We start from the raw sequence: 19295 nt of genomic DNA, 5'->3' as shown, positions 1-19295 counted from the left end.
AATTACTTTAAATAACACCAAATTATATATTCATTAAGGATACACTTGACCACACATATAAACTTTCATTTTCTTTTACCTTCCAAAAGCTGTGAGCTAACATTGACAAAGTCAATCTTTTTGCGGAGATAGCGCTGATTCAGTTTCCAAATGCATGAGATGAATGCATTCTTTTCAGCAGTGCTGCTGGCAACCCACTTATAGATTTTTTCAAAATGTAAATCAAATTCAGGGTTTTCCTAGAACAAAAAAAAATGTAAAAGTTCATTTGATTTTGATCCTATCACTTTTCATTGTTAATATAAAATCTATTTAAAAATTAAAAATGGAAGCTGTTTTGGGGGGACAAAAAAAAAAAGACTATTAAAAAATACCATGTAAATGGTTAGGTATGTAGCTGCGTGGTAGCACTCTTGCCTCACATATCCAAGAGCCAGGCTTCCATTATTACACACAAACATCAACCAAATGAACTGAAATGCTCAGAGAATATAATTTATAGCAAAAACTAGACAAGCAACTACATCCCACAGTGGACACTTTTCTCTGTGTCCTTAAAGTCTATGAGTGGAAAGGAAGGGCAGGCTCTACTCTTGGGGCTGTGTTCAGCTTCCCGTAGTAACATGACAAATGGTGTACAGCTTTAATGTGGCTCTTGTTTTCTCTTTCTAAGTTCCTTATGAATCTTTTGGCTACATAATTTCTTTGGCAATGTATGATTATTCATAGCTGTGGTTTGCTATTAACTCCCTATCAAAGAATATAGCTAATTAAAACATGAGAAAAAATTAATCTAAGCCCTCATGTACTTTCTAAGAACAAGCAAGGTGAGAAACAAGAGCTGCACTGTTTTCTGTGTTTGAAAATGTAGAATTATTATAAGCATCTCAAAAGGCAAAAATGCTGGCGCATCTTACAGTTGTTTTAAGAAACTGAGGCAATCTGAATCCCATCTGGCCTTCTAAAGTCTGTTGCTGAGGGAGGACAATGACCAAGCCAACTCGGGGAGGAAAGGGTTTATGTCATCTTACACTCCAGGTAACTAACCATGGAGGACAGAGTCAGGGCAGGATCTCAAGCATAAGCAGAGGCAGGAACCGTGAAGGAAAGCTGCTTACAGGCCTGCTCCCAGGCTCACATTTAGCTATCTTTATTATGCCTCCAAGAAACCTGCCTAGGGTTGGCACCACTCAAAGGGGGCTAGGCCCTCCCACATCAATCAACAGTCAAGAAAATGCCACACAGATATGCCTACAGGCCAATCTGATGGAGGCATTTCCTCAGCTGAAGTTCCTTCTTTCCAGGTGACTCTAGTTTGTGTCGGGCTAAGAATAACTAGTACAACCATTTTATAGCAATATTTCTTTCTTGACTACAGGACTTCTTGATCTGTATATGGAAATGAAAGCATATGAATGTATACCACTGTTTACTTCCAAAGAATTAAAATGCAGGCTCAAGTGCACTACAGTACAGGACAGTAATATATTCCAACATATTAATAAATTTACTCATTCACAGCTTTATTTAGGGGTAACAAAATGTCAATAGATCTTCAAGGCAAGAAAAGGTAGATGTAACTAGTACTTTGAAGAGTAGGGGTATTTTAAGGAACAGGTCTTGAGTTTTGGCATGATAATCATAGAATAGTAGGATAAAATTAGTAATTAGTTCAACTTACATACAGAGCTTAAGCATAAAAAAAAATAAAATACAAAACTGAAAACCTGAGCTGGTGAGATGGCTCAGCAGGTAAAGGCTGTCAAGCCTAACAACCTGCAATTCATCTCTAGGCTCCACACACGGGAAGAGAGAACAGACTCTCACAAATTGTCCTTTAAGCTCCACATACATGCCATGTATGGCACATGTGCACACCCAACACATACACAAATACATGGAATACACTAATTTTAATTGGAAACTTGTATTTATGATTAAAAGTAACTACTACTTATAAACATATCTAAGGGTATTGGCAACAAACATGAATTTGATGGGAAATGATGACTTCCCTGGGAATACTTCCCATAACGCCAATAATGAGGCTGAGTGCTCCAGTGGCAAGATCTGCACAAATCAATGTATGATACTAAATGGCTACTGCCAGGCTAAGTATAAAAATTTCATGTTTATATCCATATATAGTAAATACACACCAAGGTGCCTACATAAAATGAAACAACGACAAAAACAAATTAAACAAGTCAGCACCGAGGAGTCTGTCTGAGAAAGCATGGGGCAGAGTGAGTGAACTCCACAAGCAACAGGGCCATGGAGGGAAAGCAGCTGAAGGAGGAAGGCTATGCAGGGGCTGTATTTCTGAAATGCTGCCAGTATTTCCTCTTGAAACTTTCCAAAAGGCTTCCACCTCTTGCCCCGCCCCCAATATCAGAAAGCAGTTACTGAAGCTAAAAAACAAAGCTTTTGGTTTTCTTTCTAAATACTCCTCCCTCTCCCCATCTCTTCTCAAACCACTTTCCACATTTTCCTAAAACCTGGTTGCTTCCTAGAAATAAAGAACAAGTCTAGTTTTCTAAAATACTTAAAGAAATGGTCTCTCTCTCCTCTCCCTTTTCCCCTGCTCCTACCTGCTCCTCCCCTCTGTGTGCATGTGTGTCATTAAGGAGAAATCTGACACAGACTGGCAAGGATCTCTTAAAATCACTTTTGCTTTGCTTTCTTTTAGCACATGATTCAATCATCTTTCATTTTATTTATCTTTCTAATGCCTAGGTACAGTAAGAGTAAAACCAGAGTTTCAGCTGGGGATGGTGGTGCATGTCTGTCACCCCAACATTCGGGAGAGGCAATAAAAGCAGGAGTTTAGATGTGGCCTCAGCTACCACAGTACGTGTGAGGCCACATGGGTTGCATGAGACCCTGTCTCAAAGTAACAAAACTCTGGAGTTTTATCAGGTCAATTTACAAATGTCTATGCCATTTTCTCCTTTGTAGCTTTTTAATAAACAGGCATGACTTTGGGAGGTTACAGCAGAGGGCTGACAGTTACACCAGTGCAAGCCTTGGTCTGAGTGGCATCAGCAGCACAGAGGTGTACTGCATACAGACAGGGTCAAAGCTAGCCAGGAGGGGAGATGGAGGAAGTACCCCATTAACTAAGAGGAAGGAGCCCTACTTAATTTCACAGTGCACTACTAACAGCAGTCCTGAACTGCCAAGAATACAGATGGCCTTTAATGTGACTACTGAACTATTACTTTATGTCCTTGAAGTCTGAACACAAACATGGTATCAAATTTATAACTTTAAAATTTTACTTAATCACCTCAAAATAAGGTGTGTAACCCGCCTTCCATCACTTCCTTTAATTGAACCACAAATGTCAACTGTCCAGATTGGCTGTCTTGGGTGGTGAACCTTCATTTCACTCAGGAGGAGTAAAGAAGGATGGCTCCTTTATGTAGATCATACATGCTTTGAACCAAACCTTACCAAAACAATGAGTATTTTTAAGAAAGTTAACTCATACAACATATTACTTTAAAATCCATACTAGTTTATAGAATTTTCTAAGCATATTTAAATAAACACATAGTATTAAGATTATTTTGCTCTAGTTTATGTATCTTGAACATAAATGTAATTGTAATTTTAGCAAAGTAAAAACTGAACCACACATGCGCATGTAGTTATTTTAAGCAGTTTAACATTGGGGGTAAAGAGGTGGAGATTCATGTATTTTAGTCCAACAGATAGCAGGCCTATAGTCACAGAACAAGTTCAGATCATCTCAGGGCACACCATACTACGGATACATGAAAGACATTTTCTGACCCCAAGTCCAAGGACTATGGAAAACATACTTTGATGGCATCTTTGGCATCTACCACAGCCAGGTCTCGAAGGGCCCAAGCAATCTGCCTTTTGTAGAAATCTCCCTTATCAGATTTCTTGACTTTGACCACCTTCACCTGCACGGGGCGTTCAGTTGTCACTGTTGAACAAGATACACATGACTGTTAGCAATTTTAGTCATCTACTCATCTTCATTCACTCACTGTAAATGTCACTTTCAGGTGCCTGGTAGGGTGACACTAAAATAAGTGCAATATTTTGTAATAAGTCAACTGAGGAATTCACAGAATCCTAAAGGAAGCATCTAAATCAGACTAGAAGGTCAAAGGCAGACAGATGCCTTGAGAGGTATAGCTTAGGACCTGTTTTAAAGGGCGTAGGAGGGAAATTTAATGATTGACATGTGTAAGTGCAGAGTCCTGAAAGAGCCTAATGTCATCACAAAGAGCAAGAGGAAATGATCCAATGCAGGCCTCACAGTGTAATAGAAGGTGGATGGAAATGAAATTACCACAAAAGACGGTGCTGAGTTCTTCAAGGGCTCCATCTAAGGCAGTACGAGCTGCTATTACAGAAACAGAATGCTCTAGTTTCTAGTTTCAAAACATGACTCTGGCAACAAATGGAGTTTAGATTTGGAATGGATGCTGATACATTTGAAAAGCAAATGGTTCTCCAAACAATAACAATTATGAACAAAATGCTCATGAAGGTACTGTTGAATGGGAGGGGTCACAAAGAATTATAATTCAATTAATTAAAAGTTTAAAGATAAGCAAAACAAAATAATATATAGTTGGAAATCATACATGGGGAACATGGTAAGATTCAGGAGACCAGACACCTGTTGCTGTAAAGTGGAATGGAGTAAGGAAGACGATGGCAATTCAAAGATACTGGAGCTCTCATCTTACACTATATAAAATTTTTTTTACACACACTAAATATTCAATAGAAACAATTAAAAATTAATTTGTCAGTTCAATAATTTTCTCCAGTTATAGAAACAATGAAAATACTTTTAAAAGAAAGAAATGACCCTAAGGAATGAAGGATTATCAAGTACATATTTTTGCTTAAAAAATGCCCACCTGTAGCACACAGAAAACAGTTCTTTTTCTTTTTGCCTGCTTTGCAGACATTCACAATGCTCAGCAGGCGCTCATCATTCGGAGTGAAGATATCTCTCTGTAACGCGTGCTTGATCGCTGTCATCTTTTCTCAGCTGAAAAAGAATTTAGGATAGAGGTATTGTGCTCATTATCAAAATCTCTGCCTTCCCTCATAAACTGTTCCATTTACAACTCAAATGATTAAGTCTTCATTAGTAAACACATAAATATATTAATATATGTACATCATAAAAGCATGAGGCTACAAGTTTGGAAATGAATCAGAAAAAAACTAGTATTGTCACAGTAAAAAAATCTTTCCAAGTGCTCAACAACACTTAAAGTGGAAACACAGACACAAATAATCATATATATACTCATATCCATACATACACATACATACATATATGCACACACAAACACATACAACACATACAAATAGTCAATAAATATACAAAAAAAGTGTTCAGTATTGGGCTGGGGCAATAGCTCTGTTGGTAAAGCGCTTCCTCACAAGAATGACACAAGCCCCATCTTGTTTGACCTCTAAAGCTCACACAACAAGCAGTGCATGGTGAGCCCTGCTTTTAACCTAGCACTGAGAAGACAGAGTCAAGCAGACCCCTGGGGTTCACTGACCATTGCCTCACTTATTTGTGGAGTGCCAGTCTGGTGAGAGACCATGTCTAAAAAAGGGGGAGGGGATGGATGATGCCTTAAGGAAAACTGTATGGAGCTGCTCTTTGGCTTTTGGCAGACTCATAAAAGAAACCAAAACCATTCCATATCATAGACCACTTGGGAAACACAAATGAAATCCACAGTGAGATACCTACTACTTTCACATGTTCGGAAGCTAAAAAGGATCAAAAGGATCGCAACAGAAGTACTGATGAAGGAGCCTCTTCCATACAGCTGGTGGGATTGCTTCAGAAAACAGTCTGGTGGGGTCTTCAAAGTCATGCATGCAACTACCATTGTTATCTAGCACACAGCTCCCAAAAGAAATTATGAAAAGATATTCACAGAAAAACTCACATGTGAGTGTTCACAGAAACATGACAACCAACCTCAGTATATGTGGGGAGGCACCATCTCCAGGGCCCCCTATAGATACCAAACCCACAGATGTCTAAGGTCCTTAACATAGAATGCTAGAATATAATCTACAGATTTGTATCATCTCTAGACTATTTACAATTCCAAATGCAATGCAAATGCTATATAAGGCTTGTTATTTGTATTGTTTAAAGATAAAAAACAACAACAACAAAAAACAACTCCATACTTGCTCAACACAAAAACCATTTTCCCCCAAATATCTTCATTTGGTGGCTGGTTCAATGAATGGATTTGGAACCTGCAGACACAGAAGGTGAACTACATTTTGCAGTAGCCAAAAAGTAGGAGCAAGTCAAATGTTCATCAATGGACAGATAATGAAATGGGGAAAAAAAAATTCATGAAGACAGAAAGATGAGCAGTTGCTAGGAGATGGCAATGAAAAGTAGAAACAGCTGCTAATGGGGAGAGAAAAACGTTCTTCACTTAGTTTGATGGTGTAAAAACTTGTGAATATACTAAATAATGATAGGACACCAAGTGGGGAAATCTTATAAGTGAATTACACATAAGATCACTGTAAAAGTAGCTTTCCATTTCTTTTCTTCTCATCTAATTCAGTCTTTCTTCAAACATTAAATTAATTTTAAAAAATCTTCCTGACTCCTGTCTGACAAATGGGGAACCTGCATAAGACTGAACTAGACTCCCTTAATACAGGTGACAATGGTGTGACTGGAACAATATATGAGGCCACTGGTAGTGGGTCCAAGATCTATCTCTAATGCACAAACTGAATTAGTGGAGCCTATTCTATATGAAGAGACACCTTGCTAAGGCTAGACACAGGGGTCTGGGGGTGGGGAGGTGCCCTGGTCCTGCCTCAATGAGATGATGGGACAGACTTAGTAGACTTCCTAGGGGAGGCCTTACCCTCTCTGAGGACAGGAGAACTGGGGGAGAGGGATGGGGGAGATCGAGAGGGGAGGAGGGAGAGGGAACTGGGATTGGAATGTAAAAAATAAATTAATAAAAAATGTTAAAAATGTTTAAAACCTAAATATTGAATAAAATACAGAATAGTTTTATATTATTTTTTAAAAAGCTATGGGAAGTGCCCCACAATACAGTGAATGAATGAAGGAAAAGGCAAATGGAGAATATAAGCATATTAGAACATTTTTACACTTACTCTTAATGTTCAGAATTTTTTCTCCTGAAATTTTGATATTGTATATTCCTGCCTAGATTTAAATAATAAAGTAGTTTTACTTAAAAAAACTTCAATTGTTAATGAGAATAATTTAAATGCTTTTCCTTTTATGTATCTACTATTTTCCAATGCAAATGTGCCTTTGAGATTAATTTCTTACAATACCATTTCTTTCGATGGGAAAAGGAAGAAAACATGAGCTTTAATTAAATTTTTATAGGACAATGACTTCTTTGTAGAAATCCTACAAACTGTGCCTCTTCTACACTTTACTCTGTGAAGCTTCTATCCATATTCCAAGTGCAAAACTTTTTCTCATCTAACCTACACCTTCCATCTCCATCCTTCATCCACCTCATCGCGAGCCTTAGGTGTCTAACTTCTTTCCCAAGCCAGCCTGGAGGTGGCACTCATTTCCCTATACCCACAGTAGCTATCCCCTTTGATCATTTTAACCATACTTGCAGGCCAATTTATTCTCCATCATCAATCTCCATAAACAGCGTTTGTTCTTTACTTCTCTAAGGCCACTAGCCAGCAGAAAAAGCTGTGTGTGTCGCATCACTGCCAATATCTAAACCCAGTCCAAGCTGGGGTTTCAAGCCGCCCAACAATTCTTTACCACTACCTCTGATGAATTCCTTTCCCAGTTTAATGACTCTAGTTGCAAATTCTTACTACTCTCCTATCCTCAACTCTAGTCTCCTCTCCTGCCCCACAGAGAACGCACCAGGAAGCATAATTCTTCCTAGTGCTCTCTCTCTTCTCCACATTCTCCTACCCTAACCTCCACTCTATTATGGAGTGTCCATGTTATTAAGTCCTTGTCCTAGTTAGGGTCACTATTGCTGTGATGAACACCATGACCAAAGCAACTTGGGAAGGAAATGGTTATTTGGCTTACACTTCCACATCACAGTTCATCATTAAAAGAAGTCAGTACAGGAACTCAAACAGGACAGGACCCTGGAGGCAGGAGCTGATAGAGAGGCTTTGGAGGGGTGTTGCTTAATGACTTGCTCAGCCTGTTTTCTTATAGTACCCAGGACCACCAGCCCTAGGATGGCACCACCCACAATGAGCTGCACCCTCCCCCATCAATCACTAATTAAGAAAATACCTTACAGTCCAATCTTAATGGAGGCCTTTTCTTAATTGAGGTTCCCTCCTTTCAGGTGACTCTAGTTTAGTTGACATAAACTAGCCAGCTCACCCCTTAATATGTCCTAGGCCCAGGATATGACATTACAGCTCTGTTCCATCTTATCCTCAGACTACCCTGGACACCGTCCAGTTTGCTATTCTGTCTGGGTTTTTGTTCACTTTTTTCCTTTTTCTTTTCACTGTATCAACCTCTAACTCACACCCCCTCCCCAGCTCCAAAGATTCTGATAGGACATTTTCTGTTCTTCAAAGTCTTTTCTCCTAGAAAACTTACTTTTCCTCAGTTTGGCGTTTCACCTCTACTCTGAAAACAGCCCTTCCAAACTGCGTTTTCTAGCTAATGTACTCGTACCCCTAATAAAAGTAGTTATCTGTTGGCAAGGACCTTATCTTATTCAGCTTTATACTCCTAGCAGTTGACAAGAGGTACACAGTAGGTGCTCAGTAGACACGTAAGTGAAGTCACTCTGTAGCACTCAATAACAGATCAGAGACCGTTTCCTCAAAGTTGCAACTTTCCAGCTTTCAAAAGCTAGAAAGCAAATACACAGGCTCAAAATCTGTCATAATTGATCGCTTCCCCAATGGTAACATGAAATCTGTTAGCACACTCTGTGGCCTCTCCTTCTACATATAATTATTCTTCTTCTGCTTTGTTGCCAAACACATTGACCAAGACTTTTTTGTATTACCTTTGTGTAATAGCACCTTTTACCTCTTTTTTGTTTTAGTTTTCTACAACCTTGAAAAACAAGCCAGTAACTTTAAAACAGTGTTCCTTACACCACGCTCCCATCCAACATTACCCTAATGTTCTCAAAGCAAGCCTTTCATTCCAAGCACTCTGTCCATTTCTGGCTTGCAATCTTTGCTTGAGCACTTCCCCTGCAGGACATATTATCTTCTCCCTATTCAATCCTACATTTCTGGGTTTGTTTGAACTTGATTCAATAAAGATCTTAATCCACACCGATCTTTCATCTAAATGGCTACAGCACATACTACATTTACTAGACAAGTGCTTGCTATCTAATTGGGACATGAATGTCATCACCTGGATCTCCACAGCCATCTCTGAAAGAAGAGTGCTCTATCACAGGTTTGTGTTAGGTACTTAACAAAAACCTCTTGATGCAACCAACCTGTTTTACTGCAACAGTAAAAACTGGTCAAAAGAACAATTAATAACGGCCAATGCTCACCAGACTTAAGACTTGGTGCATGATAAATGGTAAAACAGGAGAGGGTTGCTCATAACTCATAAAGGAATTAGACACAATTCAAAAAATACTGTTATTTGCTAAGTGCCAGGCAGAACTCTGGGGTATAGCGGAGAATCTGGCAGACATGAGTGGGATGGCGTAGCTACGTGACAGGGATAGTGATGAACTCTCCGGTGTTTACAGGACCTTTCAGTTTGCCAGCAAGTAAATAGGGGCCTTTACAGCTTTTTTCCCAAGCTTAAAACCCATGCCCACACTCTGGGTTCTCTTTAGACCTTCACTTCATAAAACCCCAAGCCTGAAGGGAACAGAAACAGCTAACCACCGTTCATCTTGGGACTTGTTTCCCTCAGTTCAGTCGGGCCATCATTACACTATGTGTCAGTGCAAATGCCTGAGACATCTCAACACGAGGGCTGTTGTCCAGAAGAGACAGCCGGGTCTCTCCCTCTACGGTTCCGCCCATCCGGGACAGATTTCTTTCTTTTTTCCAAACTGGCGTGGCTTGGGAGAGAAGGACGTGACATGGCTTCCACAGGTTCAAATCAACATATCCTTAGAAATATCTCAAGTGCATTGCCCAGTCTCTGGGCAGTTTTCTCTTCTGGATGACAGCAAGGGGTGAGAACGCAGCCCGAGATCCGCATCCCCGGAGGGGAGCTGGGTGGGCCGGGTCTCCTGGGAGCGGCGGCCCGGGAGCGGACTGAACAGCGCCTCCACTAAGGCCACCTCCAGGACCGCGCGCGGGTCCCCGAAGGGAAGCTTACCGCGAGGCCGGCCCGGAGGAGGCGGGTGCTCCGACGCCGACACTGGAAGGGCAGCGGCAGCGACGCCAACATAAACCACTTCTCATTGAGCAGAGATGAGGAGCGGCCAGAACCCGCCACTTCCCGTATCCTGTCACGTGAACGCTCCGAACAGGAAGATGACCCTGTGGAACCGGAAGTGGAGGTGGCGGGACCAGCCAATGGACGTGGAAGAGGCGGGACATCTCCGGGCAGGCCGTACTGTGGGCGTGCAAGGGCAAGGGCGGGGTCTGCATGCGCATTGGCCAGTAGTTATCAACCTGAGGGTCCCGACCCTTTCACAGGTTTGCATATCAGATACCCTGCACACCAGATATTTACATTATGATTCATAACAGTAGCAAAATTAGTTATGAGATAACAACAAAAATAATTATATGGTTGGAGGTCACCACAACATGAGGAACTGTATTAATGGGTCGCAGTGTTAGGAAGGTTGAGAACCACTGGAACAGGCCAACAGGAGGAGTTGACAGGTGGTATGTCCTTTTCCCTAGAAGTACCCATTCTGGGACTTGTGGCAATCCATTTGAGAGCTCATTAACTGTTTTCTCCTTGGTGTTTATAAAATCCTGTTAACTCTAGAATCTTGGGATCAGAGTTTGGGAGCAAACACTTATGATTTAAGTCAGAGTCTATGAAAATGAAACCTAAACATCATTAGTTCCTTGATTCTGTCTCACTTAATTCCCATAAACAGCTAAGGTCTAGAACCTTGGCACTTAGAAACTTCATATTCTAACTGGATTGCACAGACCTGCTGCATGGGTGCTTTTTAGAAACTATCGGAACCAGAATCTTCCCTTTAAGATGATGTTTGTTTCAATGAGAAACAGTAAGTTAGGAGTGATTCCACTAGGATATAGAGAGAGGAGTTAACTGAACTTGAAACTTTGTATTTCTTATAGAAAAGAACCAGCTTGCAAAGAAAGGAGTTAACTGGTGGGGGTAATCAGTCAACTGTGATTAGCAAAAGAATCTGGGCTCACTGTTACACAACAGCAGAATGGAGGAATCAGGAATGAAAACAACTAATGGGGGTGGGGGTAGCTTGGAGACTCTGAACCCAGGCAGAAGCTATTGAGGCAATTATAACAGCTGTAGCCCAACTAGGACAAGGAAAATAAAGTCTGAGGCTGTATGTTACCTTGCTATAGAAACAACTTAGGTCAGCTGATAAGCTAGTCAAGGAAGAGTAGTGTGGGAGGTAGTTGATGAATACCAGTATGGTCTTAACATAAGTGCACCAGTGAGTACTGAAACTTATTTCACTAACCCCCTTTTTACTAATTTATTGCAGATTTTGTGGCTGGTCATAATTTTGAAGAGACATGGACAAAGCCAGGATTTCGGGCTATAACACAAGTGCTTCATTAGGCCACATTCCTGGCAAGGTTTGAGTGTCTGGAACTTTGATACCGGGTTAAAAAAAAAAGCCATTCAGACATAAATCCTATCCTAAAAGGGGTTTACAGTGAGGTAGGACTAGACAAGGTGATTTCTAAAGAGGATAACATACTCTACCAGGATGAATTTGTTAAGAAAATGACAGATGAACTATGCACAGTGTCTTTCAACATTTGTCCAAAAGGGAATTTTGGAAAAATTAGGAGAAATAATAAACAGGCACCTCTTTGTTCTTGAGATTAACATCTTCTAGTCAAGGCTACTTAGGATGATTTTTACTGGATCTAGTTCTATATTTAAGGCAAATGGTCTGGTATTAGGGCAGCTTACATGACATCCCCTCTAGGCAACATAGGAAAGTGGTGAGGACTCTCTATATTTTTGTATTACGTTCATTCCAACACCCTTCCTTCTGGGAAACAGTCTAGTCACTCTTCTTCATTCTTTATGGAGTAAATTCATTCTAATATTCCTGCTTCCCTGAGCCTTCTAACTCTCAGCACCTATTCAGTACTGTCCTAGCATCTTTACCTCGTTTGTCATAGTTCATCATCAGGTCCAAGAAGCACAAAGGCTGTGTTAGAACCTACTCCACCTGTCCTTGCCAACATTGAGATGCAAATGGTCTGATGTCATCCTCTGCCCAGCCTTACAAAGCTCTCAGTATTTACATTCACATAAGCTCCTCTTGTCCCCATTGGTGCACTTACCCACCCCTCCCCTTTTGCAGTATCTTTTGATTTAGCATAGTTCAGTGGTTCTCAGCATCAGATTTTTTTTGAACTCCCTGGGGGACATTTGATGATATTTTGAGACATTTTTGGCTGTCATTACTGAAAGAGATCTGCTGACATCTAGTGGGTAGAAGGCAGAGGAGGTGTTAAATGACCTATAATACCAAGAATAGTCCTGCTCAACAAAGAGCTATCTATCCCCAAATGCCCCAATTGTCCAAAGTGCGAAACCATTGCTATAGTTTTTTCTAGAGCAAGAATTGCAAGTTCTTACAGAGGCTGTGCTGGGGTAGCTTGGTTTGAAGTCAAGACAATGGGGAGCAGACACAAAGGAAATAAAGTTATGTTATGAAGCAACTTTCTTTGCAACATGTCCAGACATGAGAAGTCTGTTCTTCATTCTCAGGAGAGAAGAGACTGTTGTCATTGAGAGTGAAAACAATCTGAGGGTTTAAGAGTGTGAAGTCTACCCAGGGTCCCCATTCTAGATTTCAAAGACCCATTCCTTTTCCATTAGGGCACATAGATGATATTCCCAGGCTATGCAATTAGGTTTTCTTAAACTTCTGTTTCTTTTATGATTAAATACTGGGGCTGGGTTTCAGCATAGTCTGTAGAGAGCTTCCACTGCCCCAGAGGCCCTCTGGCTTTCATATCCAAAATCATAGTGAACTATGATTTTGTGGTACTTTCTGAGAAGCTTAGAGATGTATCTTACAATTCTACACAAGTGAAAAAAGAGAAGTGTTTATCTTCCCCTGCCACTGGTCACTATTTCACCACATATCACCACATGTGACTGGAGGGCTGAATCATACAGATATTCCAAGCCATGGTGACATTGTCTGTAATATGGCATGTCAAGGAGTGAGAGAGGCAAGCTGTTGTCATATCATCCCCGAGGAGATGACATGACATCGTCTAGCTAGCTGATACCTCTAACTGGTCACTGCAGCAAATACCTAGAATAAAAAGATGGAACTAGAAAGGTGTTGAGTGTTATACAAGGAAACAGAAAATCCAGTCCCTCAGTTGTCTCTTTGAGGTAATGGTTTCTCCATGTTTTCAGCTGTCTGAATCAGGCCTCAACTCCTCCTTAGTGCTCATATTATACATGCGGTGATTCCAGCAATTTTGTTCTACCTCCAGGATGTTTGCCAAATCTAACCACACCTCAGCTTTTCACATCTGTTCCTTCCTGGAGTCCACTGTGACCTGTCCCTCTTGAATTACTACACATCCCTCTTCAGACACAGTTGGGTCAGACACAGGGTACAGCAGAACTAATCTGCACATGGGACAATCGGGAATGATGCCACTGGCAAACCCAGCCCCCACCTCTAGAGATGTAAACAGGCCAACATAAATATAACCGAATCCGTGAATTTGCCAATTAGTTTTTATTGGAAATCAGATTTCATGCTAAGTATGTTAAATGCTTTAAGCTTATATTCCTATGTTATCCCAAGAGGTATTAAATTATGATTTGTTTGTGTATTATTCAGCTGGAGAATGTGTTCTCACATAAACTCAGTGACCCACATTTTAAGAATAGAAAGGACTTTTCTACAGATAGAGTTCCAGGGCAGGCTCCAAAGCAATACAGAGAAACCCTGTCTAGAAACTCCCCCCCCCCCAAAAAAAAAGTACTTTTCTAGAAAGTGACATTTAAATTATACAAAGATAGACCATTCTTAGCTGGTGACAGGTAGTGGACATAAAGTAGCAGAAACCCCGTGGTTGGTGAAATCACACAGATGTGGGTTTAGTTTTGGTTTTAACCTTTACTGAGTCAGTGGCCACCAGGGAATTTACTTGACCCTTCTGATCCTCATTTTCCTGGTCTGGAAATTTAAAACAATAGGCATCATTTGTGTATCTATATCTGCTCAGATGGTGAGTTATGTTATGTTTTTACTGCCTTATTATTCTTTTTTGGTTTGTCGAGACAGGGTTTCTCTGTGTAGCTTTGAGCCTGTCCTGGCACTTGCTCTGTAGACCAGGCTGGTCTCAAACTCACACAGATCCACCTGCCTCTGTCTCCCGAGTGCTGAGATTAAAGACATAAATACAGTATCTAGTCCATAAGTTACCACATGTATAGTATGTAGTTCAGGCACCTAGCCAAAAACCCCTGGAGCAATGGGCCCCAAATGGCCAGGACTTATTAATTAATGGCTTTCCTATATATTGACTCTTCCTTAAAACTTAGGGCCAAACTGAAGAACCCAAATACATATTCTTAAGCAACCACATAAGATCCCCTGCTTTTAATTATCTACCCCAACCTCAGAGTGTCTACCCCCACCCCAATCAGGGTGTGCTGAAGTCTTCCCTATTTCCCCCTTGCACTGTTTCATTTTATACACTCACACACACACACACACACACACACACAATTTGAAAAAGAATCTCAACTTTCTCATGCAGTAATAAACAGAAGGACTTGTTTATTTTCCATGTCAATGAAATACTATCAATATTTTGGGCTTTTCCCTATAAGACAAGCAATGAGCTCATCTCACAGAAACAATGCCAGTTTCTCTTCCAGACAAGGTTCAGTGTTTCTTCAAGCTTTCCAGTGTCATTTGTATTTCCTTTCCTGTGAACTGTCTGCTCATGTATTTTTCAATTGGTTGTTGGCCTTCTCTTAACTTCTCAACTTTAGGAGTACATATATTCAAGCTTTTACACAATTTGCAACTTTTCCCAGCTTGCAATTTGTTTTTGGCTTTGTCTGTAGGATTTTATATGTATTTAATATAGTTAATATTATTTACCATGTTTCTGGATTTTGAGTGGCATCAAGGAATGTTACCCCCACTCTTAGTTTGTCACAAGTTCACATATTTTCCTTCTAGTAGACTCAAGGATATTCTTTTTTTCCCTTTTATATGTCAATTATTGTATAGTTCATTTATCATATAACCTATCCATTTAAAGTATGTAGTATATGCTGTTTATTTCTCACATTATTTTACTTATGTTCAATATATAACATTATATTGACTATTTTAACCATTTTAAATTTACAAGAAGGTAGTATTAGTCACATTCATCATTTTGTACAATGATTTCCACTTCTAAATGTTGTGCATCACAGAAACTGTGTAACTATTAAGAAATGCCTCTGTTCTCTTCTCCAGTCTCTTAGCTTTTCCTCTATTCTGTCTCTGAATTTATCTACTCCAAGTATTTCATAAAGTCAAACTATGCAATAACTGGCCTTTCATTTGTGCATTATTTAACTTAGCATAATGTTTTCAAAGTTTACTTACATTGCAGCATGCATCAAAAATTTTATTTCTTTAAAGGCTGAATAATATTCCATTACTTGGCTATACCATATTTTCTGGGTTTATTAATCTTTTGATGGGCACATGATGTTTTCTTCTTTTGGTATTATGAAGAATGCTGCAAACACAATTATAAGCCAACACAATAGATTATACATTGGTATACAACTATTTATTCAAGTCACTGTTTTGAATTCACTTGGGTCTGCATCTCTGAAGGAAATGCTGAGTCATTTGGTAGCTTTACTTCTTAGGAACTGCTGTACAGAACAAGCCGTGCTGAATCACACATTCTCTGGCTGCCTTTGAACAACACTACTCAGTTTCTCTCCTTGCTTCCCAGAAAGTTAAAATAAGCAAATTATTAGAGTAATGTGTGGTTTACAACTGACCCCAGAATTATGAGGTCATCAATATCAGTACTTTAAGGGACCCTTTAGTGCTAGTGTGACTAAACAAGGTACAGTCCAGCTTAATTGAATTTGCAACTTTGAATTCACTTTTGCCTCACCCAAATTGCAAGGATCCAAATGGTATCCTGTCCTACATTTCTGTTAGTAAATCTCCAGTAGGTTGTACTCTGTGCAATCCTGAATCTGTCAGCACTTTTTCCTTTGGTGCCATGACTCCCTGGGGCCAGTTTGTGTACACTGGGAGTATGTTGCTCCAGTGTATCACCAAACCCATTTCTTACATGGCCATGACATCTTCATCTCCACTAGCAATGGAAGAAGGCTCCAATTGCTCCATACCCTCAATAACTTTCACCATTTTTCATTTCATAAAGACATAATCTTCCTAACAGATGTGAAGGCAGATCTGACTTGATGCTTGGGCTTTGATTTGCATTTCCCCAAAGACAGTGAACATCTATCTTTCTCATGCTTGTTGATTATATGTGTATTTGCAGATATACCTGTCAATGTCCTTTGCTTATTTTTAAACCGGGTTGTTTTGTGTCACTGAGCTCTTTGTATATCTGGATTTTAAGTCTTTTTCAGACAGATGATTTGAAGATATGTTCTTTCCTCCAAGGCTTGTTTTCAATTTCTTGATAATGTCCTTTTGTGCAGAGATCCTTACATGAAGTCTGATCTAGTTAACTTTCTTTTGACATTATAAGAATCTAGTGTCAATCCCAAAGTCCTTAATATTTCCCTTTTATTTCATTTTAATAATTTATGAATTTAGTTACTATGTTTAGGCTAATTCATTTAAATTTTTATAGCTGGTGTGAGGTATGTGTCTAACTCAGTTCTTTTGTGTGGATATCCAGTTATCCCAGCCTCATCAGTTGAAGAGATTATTCCTTTTCCCTTGGATGAACTCGGTAGCTTTGTGTTCTGGGACTATCCTTATGCTAATACCATGCTGTTTTAATTATAATAGTTTTGTAGTGATATTCAAAAGCAGATATCATGAGTCCTCCATCATTGTTCTTATTTTTCAAGGTTTTGTTTGTTTGTTGTTGCTACCAGGAACCTTTTGAGGTTCTGTATGAATTTTGAGGATTGGCTTTTCCATTTCTACTATATAGGCCACTAGAATTTTAGAGGAATTATCTTGGATCTGAAGAATGTGTTGAACAATACTGATATCTTCAAAAGATAAAATCTTATTTGTGAACCTAGGCTCTCTTTTCAAGTTTTTTCTTGATTCTAACTTAGCTCAAACGATGCAACACCTTCCTAAGTTTCTGTGGAACACAATGGACCCAAAGAGTCCAACTATTGAACAATTGCACTAAAACACATTTCACTGCAATTTACAAAGCCTCTTTTATTTTAGTATAAATAATAGCCATCAAGGAAGAGGCATAACAAACTTTTGACTACCAGTATTCAGTTGGAGAGCCATTTTCTTCAGACACTGAAGAAGGACTTCAGGCTACATCTTCAAAGTGGCAGGGGACACAGGGACAAGCACACAAGATTGAAAGCATAAAAGCATATTCTCATGAGGACCAGGCAGTCCTTGTTGTTGGAGGACCAAATGGAGTCATCATTAATGTAAGTCGAATCAAAGTTCACGATGTGTAAGTCCTTCTTAAGATACACATGGTTCAGCCTGTTCACTGTTCGAGCAAAGGAGTACTTAGAGGCACAACTGTAGGCCTCCAAGCTGTACACTTTCTTGAAGTGCAGATCAAAAAACGGATTGTCCTAGAAGAGAAAGAGAGACCCAGTTACTTTTTATTCAAAGTCATTTCCTGGATTCCCATGGTCTGTTGGCTGTGTCTATCGATTGTAAAGTATCAGTACCAGACATATTTCTAAAATCTACAGATCAGCTTTCTAAAGCTAGAGCCAAATGGAAGCACTTCCTGAAAGTCAACAGTACACTCTTAGCTTTATCCCAGCCCCCAACTCAGCAGGCATTCCCTGGGAACTCACAGACCACTCTGGCCAGAGAAGCATGTAGACTAACTGCAGATCTTTCTCTCCAGTCCTCCAAATCTAATCTATCAGGCTCATCCCCAGCTCTTCAGCAGATGACCTACTACAGACTCCCTCTCCTCCCATCTCCAGTGGATCACACAGATCTTCCACTCTATCCACTCCCCTAAATCATTACTTTATCCCAGACCCCAACTCTAGCAGGCATTCCCTGGGAACCTTCAGGCCACTCTGGCCAGGAAAGCAGGTAGCCTAACTGCAGCTCTCCAGAACTCCCTCCTCTCCTCCAAATCCAATCTCCCAGTCTCACATTATCTCAGCAGAAGAACACCTGCTTTGCCCCCCCCACTTCTCTGCCCCCATCTCTAGTGGATCATATAGACCTTCTCCTCTAACCTTCTTCCTCATTCATCTGTTATCCTAGCCCACAAGTCCATCAGGATTTCTCTGGGAACCTGCCAGCCAAGCCTGCCAGAGAAGCAAGGCTAGCAAAGACAGTAGGCAAGCTTTAGATCTTCACTCTCCATCCTCTCCTCCATATCCAATTTCCTAGTTTCATCTCCAGCTGTGTAGCAAGCTAGCTGTTCTGACCTCTCCTTACTCTCTGCCACCATTCTCAGGGGACTAAGAAGACCCTAGTGGAACACTGTGGAGACAATCTCAGAGACATGAAGGTAGTTCAGTTTAACAAGACTCAGTAGCCAGTGTTGTTTCAAACATTGAGAGTCTGACATCAAATAGTTTATTTTAGGTATGTTTTAAACACAGGCATTTTGATAAAAAGTTTCCAGGTGATAATAACTCAATCCCATGTGTACAACAAAGCTGGAGACATGACTACAATTGAAACTATTTGTAAAGTACTGGTGATATCTTTCATAAATACAGGTTCTATAGATTGAGAAACCGAGCTCAAGCTAAGGGTCTGTAGGAAGACCTGTGTAGGGAGAGACCCTGAAACCTGTACCTGCATCCCACTTCTGACACCAGGTGATGGAGAACAAGATTGAACCTGAGATAGGTTATTAACTGGTAATTTATTAAGAAGATATACCCACACGAG

General features: G+C 40.1%; 2 protein-coding genes across 3 annotated transcripts in view; both read right to left on the bottom strand.

Moving 5' to 3' along the window:
- Window positions 1-10516, bottom strand: part of Exoc1 (exocyst complex component 1) — a 45243-nt gene extending 34727 nt beyond the window's left edge. Inside the window, exons 1-4 of one of the 2 annotated variants that reach the window (XM_027390927.2) lie at window positions 10361-10516; window positions 4911-5044; window positions 3828-3958; window positions 80-239 (exon numbers count right to left, since the gene is read on the bottom strand). In XM_027390927.2, the coding sequence (XP_027246728.1) occupies window positions 80-239; window positions 3828-3958; window positions 4911-5034 (415 nt within the window). In that variant the 5' untranslated portion in view covers window positions 5035-5044; window positions 10361-10516. Of the gene's footprint in view, window positions 1-79; window positions 240-3827; window positions 3959-4910; window positions 5045-5767; window positions 5976-10360 lie in introns of those variants that run through there. The other variant, XM_027390928.2, reaches the window with a different exon arrangement.
- Window positions 10517-17731: 7215 nt separating this feature from the next.
- Exoc1l (exocyst complex component 1 like) overlaps window positions 17732-19295 on the bottom strand; it is a 28014-nt gene continuing 26450 nt past the window's right edge. Inside the window, exon 3 of the mRNA XM_027390698.2 lies at window positions 17732-17998. Coding sequence (XP_027246499.1) covers window positions 17732-17998 — 267 coding nt within the window. The remainder of the gene's footprint in view (window positions 17999-19295) is intronic.

This window comes from Cricetulus griseus (genome assembly GCF_003668045.3).
Source record: "Cricetulus griseus strain 17A/GY chromosome 1 unlocalized genomic scaffold, alternate assembly CriGri-PICRH-1.0 chr1_1, whole genome shotgun sequence".
NCBI lineage: Eukaryota > Metazoa > Chordata > Mammalia > Rodentia > Cricetidae > Cricetulus > Cricetulus griseus.
This window is presented reverse-complemented; position numbering and strand designations above follow the sequence as displayed.